Source organism: Bos javanicus, chromosome 12 (genome assembly GCF_032452875.1).
Source record: "Bos javanicus breed banteng chromosome 12, ARS-OSU_banteng_1.0, whole genome shotgun sequence".
In the NCBI taxonomy this organism is placed as follows: domain Eukaryota; kingdom Metazoa; phylum Chordata; class Mammalia; order Artiodactyla; family Bovidae; genus Bos; species Bos javanicus.
This window is the reverse complement of record NC_083879.1, coordinates 75,075,346-75,084,808: the sequence shown is the minus strand read 5'-3', so window position 1 is coordinate 75,084,808 and position 9,463 is coordinate 75,075,346. Positions and strand designations below refer to the sequence as shown.

Sequence of the window (9,463 nt, the reverse complement as noted above, 5' to 3'; positions counted from 1 at the left end):
CTTCCAAGGAGCAAGAGTTTTGTGTGTGCTATATATATGTGTGTGTGTGTGTGTGTGTGTGTGTGTTATAGGTCAGTTAAAAAAAAAAAGCAAACTCAAACTAAATTCCGTATTAACCCACTGTAGATTAACTGGTTTGTGGACTAAATCTGGTTAAGGTGCTATAGTCACCTGTGATACTGTCGCTTTCTAGGGAAAGTTGGTTGGAATGGGTTTAGTAAAAAGACATCCTGATTAGTACACTGACTTGCTCCCCTGCAGCAGAAAGAACCAAGCTCTAGGGCTTGGTGATCTGATGGGGGAGGAGAGGAATGCTCTAGGGTTCACACTTCTGATTTAATCAGGACAGTTCCTCCCGCTCAGATATCTACCACCAGATCTTATCAGCCAAGATTCTCTGGGAGAAAACCTCTCTAGGGAGAACAATCTCTTTTCATGGGCAGTTAGGATAGTCTACAAACCAAACCAGTTTATCTACAGTCTGGTAAATTCACTAATTGACAGGAAATCAATCATCATTAGACATTTAAACTGCTTCATTATCAATAATTATGAACCGATTGTACAAGGAAGAAAAAAGGAATCAGATAGTTACTATTTTTTTTAATGAATTTCATAAATACGTTTTCATTAACCTTGACCAAGAGGGATTAAATCTATAACTTAAAGGCTCAACCTTTCCAACTTCTCTGGTGATCCAGTGGTTGACTCCACACTCCCAGTGCAGGCTAGAACTTCCTCACTTTCTTACCACAGACATGACTACGGACCAGATAAATGAACCCCTGGCTGCTTTGGTTCACCCTTTTTTGGCTTCCTAACTTGGAGTTTCTGACTTTCTTCACAGAAATTCTATTGTCTCTCTATCATATATCATTCCTTGGTGTTAGTAGTTTCCACTCAACAGTGATTTATTTCAGTTGCTATAAGTACATATGAATCACTCATTTTGTAGAAGGGTCTTAAAAAAGAACTTTCCAGTCCTGATGTTTTTAACCATAAATCTAAAACCAAAAAATGTCTAATATCCAACTGTAGGCACAGACCTGGCATTTACTCTTCTGTGTCCTGATACATACATGCCTCTGGCCCCCTTAGTTTTGCTGTGTCCCTAAATTACCTCAGAACCCCCCACTACCCACCCTCCAGGAGCAGGGAGGGCCCTTGCAGATCTGTTGTCAGCCAGAATGCCTCCTTAGGAAAGAGACATCTGCTCCAACAGCAGAGCCCCAGAACCCTGCTGTACGGCCATCCGTCCAGACTCCTCAAGCTCCTCAACAGCTCAGGTTGGTTGCATTGGCTTTGGAAAGAATGGAGCCAGCTGCAGTACCTGTAGACTATGCCCAGGACTCTGGGTCCTCCTGGGTTGCTGGAGCACTGGCATGTAAAAATAGGCAATGAAAAATGAAAGTGTTAGTTGCTCAGTTGTGCAACTCTTGGCGACCCCATGGAACATAGCCTGCCAGGCTCCTTTGTCCATGAATTCTCCAGGCAAGAATACTGGAGTGGGTAGCCATTCCTTTTCCCAGGGGGATCTTCCCAACCCAGGGATTGAACCTGGGTCTCCTGCATTGCAGGCAGATTCTTTACTGTCTAAGGCACCAGGGGAGCCCTGAAGTAGGCAGGGTACAAGTTAATTCATTCTTGCCAGTAGGCTAATTCGTATACGGTGAGGTAAAGGGAAAAGCAAGAAGACTAGTAATAGAGGCTGAATGTTTGTTCCCTCAACATTTGTGTGTTGAAACTTAATCCCCAGCATAATGAGGCTTTTGGGAGGTGAGGGAGGTGACTAGGTCATGAGGTGGACTGCTCATGAATGGGATTAGTGCCCTGATGAAGGAGACCTCAGAGGGCTGCCTTCCCCCTTCTGTCCTCTATGTGAGGACACGGAAAAGTCAGCCATCTGCAACCCGGAAGAGGGCCCTCTCTGGACACTCAATCTGCCTGAGCCTTGATCCTGGACTCTGTGATCCCTGAAACTGTGAGAAATACATGTTTATTGGATAAACCACCCAGTTGATGGTATTTGGGGCTTCCCAGGTGGCTCAGTAGTGAAGAATCCACCCACCAATCCAGGAGACACAGGGGATGTGGTTTGACCCCTGGGTCAGGAAGGTCACCTGGAGGAGGAAATAGCAACCTACTCTAGTATTCTTGCCTGGAAAATCCCATGGACACAGGAGCCCGGTGGGCTACAGTCCATGAGGTCGCAAATATCTGGACACAGCTGAGTATGCATGCACGATGGTATTTTGTTGGAGCAGCTTGAAGGGACCAGGACAATTAAATTGTCTTTGGTATCAGGGATTATGTGTCTGTGCCTATCGGTAAGGTTGTGCCATGCCAGGTGTAGGAGTAATCCTCAGGGAATAACAGATGAGTGAGCCTGGAATGAGTGGATACCATTTAAAAAAAGAAGTAACAGTAGGAAAAAGGTGATTTAAAGTTATGAGTCTGGATCTCAACCCTGGCACTTTTATTAGTTCAGTGACCACGTGTGATTCATTTTTATTGCTTTAGAGCCAGTTTTCTTATAAGCAACATAGAATTATTTATACTTCTTATACATGTGTGTATCTGTATATGCAGAGAAAGATGTCTAGAATGGTTTACATCAAATATTAACATGGTTGTTTTGGGAATTTGGAAATTGAGTGGCTTTTCCCTTTCTGTACATGTCACTGATATTTGATCTTTTTAAAGGTAAAAGTGTAAAGCATACCCCAGTCAATATAAAATTGTAATGATATGATAAAACAATGAAATCTTTCATATTTTTGAGTTTTTGAAGTGGGAGATTCCTTAATAAAAATTCCCACAGACGGAATCACATTATTGTTCAGTCAGTTGTTTTCCCCTCTAATTTGTGTGTATAAGTAGGTCTTCATATTGAATATTTCCAGCAGGTATTCTTCTACTTTTTTTCTCCATTAATCATGCACGAATCTTTAGAAAGGTAACATTAAGACTATTGTTCAAAGAAAATATTTGAAGAAATAACATATCACGTCACCTGGAAGAGCAGCAGAGAAGGCTGAGCATCAAAGAATTGATGCCTTTGAACTGTGGGGCTGGAGAAGACGCTTGAGAGTCCCTTGGATGGCAAGGTTGGTCAAACCAGTCCATCCTAAAGGAAATCAACCTGGAATATTCACTGGAGTCAGGACTAATGTTGAAGCTGAAGCTCCAATACTTTGGCCACCTGATGAGAAGGGCCAACTCACTGGAAAAGACCCTGATGCTGGGAAAGATTGAGGGCAGGAGGGGAAGGGGACGACAGAGGATGAGATGGTTGGATGGCATCACTGACTCAATGGACATGAGTTTGAGCAAACTCCGGGAGATTGGGAAAGACAGGGAAGTCTGGTGTGCTGCAATTCATGGGGTCGCAGAGTTGGACGGGACTTAGTGACTGAACAACAACTTCAAAAAAAAAAAAAGCAAAAAGCAGGGGAAAAAAGTTAATATTGAAAATCTAAAACCAGTTTAAATTTTCCATTTAACAAATGAAGTATCACTATGTTTTTTTCCTAGTTACTTGGAAACATAGATATTCATGTTGAGATCTGACAGAAAACAAAATTCTGTAAAGCAATTATCCTTCAATTAAAAAATAAATTAATTAAAAAAAAGAAAATAAAGAACATGAAAAAAAGTGTGCTATACTAGAACAAATGGGTGTTTGCTCATGAAAGAGGATGTTTGGGTTTTTTTTTCAGGGATTACATTTTTCACCCTTTAATGTAATATATTTTTCACGTAATACAGTTTATTTATAGAGAAAGAAATAAGAGGTCAGCAGCTTTTTAAAGGGATTTTGTGACAATTTTCTCTGCTTCACAGGTCTCAAGAGGTCAGAAGGGTTCCCAATTGGTAGCACTTTTCTCTTTCGCTTTTTATATTTTTATTCATGGTCCTCTAACAATCAATAAACAGTACAGTATGTTAGAATTTCAAAATTTTATTTTCCAGTCACAAAGAAATTCTCCCAATTGGAAGCAGAATGTGTGATAGGCTTGAATACTTTACAAAGGCTTCAAATGAGATTATGAGGCCAACCAGTAGATACTTGTTTATTATACTAAAATATAGACACATTTTCCTTTAAATATTTGAGATTCTGCCTACAGTGCCTCTGTTATATTCATTCAAATTATTCTATTCCAAAACAATGAGGCTTCTAAACTGGTGGAATGTTGCCAGGAAATTTCAACACAGTTTGAAGGCAACATGACCAAAAGGCACAGTTTAAATTGGCTTAGGGAATGAATGGGCTCCTTATCAGAGCAGCTGAAGGCTGTATATAATTAACAGCATCTGTCAACATTCACAGGGCCCTATATAGAACAAGCAGGCCCTACAGCCCTTACTAAACAGCAACCTCCAGCCTCTGGTACCTTAAAAATCCACAAGACCTAAACAAAGAGACACCCCCAAGCCATCAGTGGAAGGACACAGATACATTTCTGTGATACCAGCAGGGCCACAAAGCAACTGCTAATTAATGTTAATTATCTAGAACAATTCTGTGAACGTGAATACCGTTGAGATTTCAAATTAGCCAGCTATCATCAAAAATATAAAATACTGTTCATATCTAAACTTACTAATTTAAAAATCTTTCTCATGTTTTTATTTTTAAAAGCTATGAAAATGATCTACTAACCTCCCTTTTTAATATGATGAATTCTCAGCTTGACCATTTCTGTAAACAGAATTCTACAGCAATTTTTAGTTTTTGAAAAAATACATTTCACCCATGAACATACATACAAAACAACAAGAAAAAATCCAGAGGCAATTTCATTAAATAAATTTATTTGTTAAAATAATTTAACTCCAAATACAACTGTTGAATTTGCATTGAGTTATAACTACAATTCATGTTTTAACTGAAAGGTCAAGGTTTAACAACTGACACTGTTACAAAACAATAAACTGTTGTTCAATTTTAAATGGTCAGTTGTATTAGAGCTCAACAATTAACTGTGAACTATATTTATCTCTGGGAAACCCCAAATCAATAAGGATAAGTCTGTTTCCAAAACCCACTGCAGTCATTCTTGAAACCCTGATCAAGATTTAAGAGATGCACAATGACAGACACGTTAATTAAAAAAAAAAAAAAGACCCCCATAGTCTTTAACAGTTGATTGGCTAAGGAGACCATTAAAGCTTACCCAAGTGCTAACACAGGACTACCGAGAAGAACAAAAAACCACAAAACAAACAAACAAAAACCCAATGGCAACAAGCGAAATAAGCACTTTCATATTCATACACATAGACAATATTCCTACTGGACGACTCCTGAAAACAAGCAGCAGACATCCTCAGGCAACATTTCTTTATATAGAAAAGCAAATATCAGTAGTTTGACCACAGAAAAGTGATGGCAACTGTAGTGATTAGAGTCAAAAGTTCAGTCCTAATTCTACAAACCAAAGAAGAAAAATCATCAAAGCACCTTTCCATAGTTTAAGGAAGATTTTATGTAATACTTTTGATCAGATGCTGGCTTGTTTTGTATGAGTTGAACAAAAAGAAAGGCATCAGTTACCATCACTATCACAGCTTAAGAGAACCAAAAAACAACAAAAAAGTTGCGACATAGAACAAAAAATCTTACCAAAAAAAATGCTGCTTTTGTATAAAAGTAAAACAAGACAAAACAAAGGAAAAAAAAAAGAAAACTTTATCGTAGTAGCTAAAGAAAAAGTGGGTCTTTGGATCAAACCATAACATTTTTAAGGCATGTTAGAAAAACTTTCACTTATCTAGTTGCTATTCTGATCAGGGCATAAAATAAATAGCGACACAAGGTCACCAACTATTAATCATGTGCCAACAAATTTCATCTTCCTGTTCTTAAGCTCTGTATTAACATCTCAACAAACACATTCATTCAAGCTGAGTTATTTTCATACCAGATGAAACACCAACAGTAAGAGCACACGAGGGTTTCCAAGTTTCTGGATATATTTGATGCTTTGTCACTAAATACGCAGGGCTGGGTGGAAACACTGATCAGGCAGCCATATCAGTTATTAACATCTTTACAGTAAAAATAAAAACAACCACCTTATTGTCTGACATAAACACATCTAACTAAAACCCAAATTTTTAGATAATCATTTCCACCTTATATCCTGCCATACCTTTCACATTATTTATTTTTCTTGTCTGCATAGCAATCCACAATGTAAAACCGTAAAATCTTTATAGATTTTTTCTATGTAATCTTACTTGCCATAAATTTCTACTAAATATGGAATTCTAAAAACCAGAATCATTCTGAGAAGTCAGAGGCTTCAAAACTCAAACAGTGCACTCACAAATATTTCTCTTTCAGTTGATAAAAATCATACTTCTTGAATCACTGACTTGTCTACATGATTGAGTCAAATCACCTTTTACATGACCAAATTTGATGCAGTAAAACTGGTTAGAACTTTCTGGCCTATAAAAGGTGCTTCATAATTGGGAATTATTCAAAAAATTATATTGAAGAATGCAAATATTCACAATTCAAAGACTTTTGACAACCATGCCTGGTTTGACCCACACATCTGTCTTCTCATTTATGACAAGTACTATCCACCTTTTTTCTCTCCTCCAACATTAACATCAGTTTACTAAACACTTGGGGGGCGGGCTAGCAATGATTTCAAGAATGTATTAAAAAAAAAAAAAAAAGACAAAAAAAATGTTTTTGCTCCATGGTATTCTGCAGGACAGATTCTCAGTATAGGCAACTATCTCTGACTTGTGCCAAATTCTTCAGAACATTAACGCACGTGCACACGCAAACACACATTCTCACTCAGTAACACACGTAAGACCCAAGGTGACTTGCACAAGAGTGTGAAACCGACAAGAAATTTGAGGCGGTATGCAGATCACAGGCTCAGTGATACTGCAGTTCTGAAGGCCAAATTCATCTCCAGAGGATCAGCTCAAAACACTCTCTTCGGCATTTTATAACTCTGAAGGTGGTTGAAAACCCTTCTGCGCTTGATTGTAAAACTTATGAATACGTTTTTCCTGTGCCATTAGTCATGCAAATGATAAATACTTGGCGGCTATAAAAACCAAAAATGTCAGGGCTTGAGCACCTTTTCAAGACAAAATATTCACTCTAGCTTTATTTGCCACTTCAGTAATCAGGGCAAAATTGTTGTAAGAAAAATCTTTATAGAATTTTCCAGGAAAATTAAAGGGTTTTTTTTTGTCTCTTACTTTCCACTCTATAATTTCTGTTCTACTTTTAAGCCCCAATTATTTCACATGGTTATTCAAATTTTTTTTTTAATGCCTGCAATAAAGCTCTGCTATAGAAAACTTGATTTTGAAAGCAGGTTAGCCAAGAATCACACCACAACCATAGCCCTTAAAGGCAAGAAGGAATTTGCTGCTTTAACGAACATAAAAATGCAAGGTATCGGTACTGTCCTGCGAGGTTTCTGCAAACGGGAACATGTGGATGCAACATGGCTTCATTTTCCTTACACGATGGTACTAGTTCATCTACTGGAACGCTTCTCGTTAGTAAGGCTAGGCAATCTTTTTCCATCACAGTTGCTTCCTTCTTGTTCAGTAAAGTAACAAAGACCATCCCTGCTTGGTGAACAGAGGGGTGGGTCTGGGGTTTTAATTTGACTCAAACCCTTGTGAGAGTCTCCACTTTCTGGGCAAAGCAGGTGATGACATTCTAACATCAGGCTGTATTTTCACCCAACCTGTGCTGACTCTGGCTCTATCAGAGACTGGTGCGTGAGTTAGTTCTGTGTCACAAATTAGGATAACATCTACAATTAAGCATCAACTTTGAAAAACAGAAGTGTGTCAGCTGAGCAAAGAATCTCTCCCTGGAATGCTGTCGGCAGGTCAGCTGCTATTACTTCCTTGATGTGATACATTGGTTAGAAGTACTATCTCAGTTCCTGAAATTCAGTACTCTGGTAGGAAAATATTTCTCCTTGACTCATCTATTTTTTTTAAAGAAGACAAAATATTTTAATGGTTAAGCGGTCACAGGAATTCTTCCGGTTTCTGTCCCGTGATTACTTTTAACGTTGACCATAGTTGCTTCTGTCAACTCAAGTGACAATGCCATCATAGCTTTCGAAGGAGGTCGCCCTGTGGATCAACTGGGCCACGACGCCTGAAGTTGCAGGTGCCTGGAGGGGACTGAGGACGATGGTGAAGACTGCAGTAACTGGACCCAAAGGTGACTCAGAGATATCAGCTGACAATCGCCGCTTGGCTCTGAAGGACAATCTGCTGCTTCCCTGGAGGTTCACACCGCACACCCTGCAGGCTCCATGGTCGAGCAGGAGAGGCTGGTGTCGCCTCCAATGGTGGGGGGCGGGCAGCCACATGTCAGTGCTATTGTATGTTACACGCGGAACAGCACGGGTCGTCCTTGTCGGGCTGTGCGGCATAGTTCATCTGCCTCACGATTTCGGCGAAGAGTTCGTCCACCATGGTTTTACTCTTGGCCGATGTCTCCATGAAAGGGCAGCCCCACTCCTCGGCGAGGGCCCGGCCTTCATTGGAGGACACCTCTCTCTCACTTTCCAGGTCTACTTTGTTCCCCACCAAGATGACCGGCACTTTCTCATACCTAGGAGAGAACAGACACGGACACAGGGGTTGGAGACGTTAGCACAGAGCTAGACAGGTGAAGTGGATTTTCTCTTTTTTCATGATATACTACAGAGTCCCTTGGACAGCAAGGAGATCCAACTGGTCCATCTTAGAGGAAATCAGTCCTGAATATTCACTGGAAGGACTGATGCTGAAGCTGAAGCTCCAATACTTTGGCCACCTGATGTGAAGAACCGACTCATTGGAAAAGACCCTGATGCTGGGAAAGATTGAAGGCAGGAGGAGAAGGGGATGACAGAAGATGAGATGGTTGGACGGCATCACCGACTCAATGGACATGAATTTTAGTAAGCTCTGGGAGTTGGTGATGGACAGGGAGGCCTGGTGTGCTGTAGTCCATGGGATCGCAAAGAGTTGGACACGACTGAGCCACCGAACTGAACTGATACTACAGATATTCTCCTTAGCTACATGACAAATTATTTGCTCCAGTTGGTTTGACATTGGCCAGAAGGCATTTAGAAGCAGCTCTCACAGTAGATCACAAATGGGTTGTTCAAAATGATGTTTTAATCAATTACATATCTTTTAAAATCAATTTACCTTTCCAGATATACTTGGAAAATTATTATCAGAATCTCAGAATAATCCCCTTGGATGGATTAATGTAAACTTTGTTCATTATAAGGGATGCTTATGCAGAATTTCAGATGATGAGGTAATACCTCTAGTGATTAAACACGTAATTTGAATTTTATAAATTTTACTGTGTTCTAAAAGTATACCAGGGTTTCCCAGGTGGCTCAGTGGTAAAGAACCTGCCTGCCAATGCAGGAGACACAGGTTTAATCCT

General features: G+C 39.8%; 1 protein-coding gene across 1 annotated transcript in view; it reads right to left on the bottom strand.

The window, feature by feature from the left end:
* Positions 1 to 4,801: 4,801 nt before the first annotated feature.
* Positions 4,802 to 9,463, bottom strand: part of RAP2A (RAP2A, member of RAS oncogene family) — a 43,736-nt gene continuing 39,074 nt past the window's right edge. Inside the window, exon 2 of the mRNA XM_061435247.1 lies at positions 4,802 to 8,626. Within this exon, the coding sequence (XP_061291231.1) occupies positions 8,389 to 8,626 (238 nt within the window). The 3' untranslated portion in view covers positions 4,802 to 8,388. The remainder of the gene's footprint in view (positions 8,627 to 9,463) is intronic.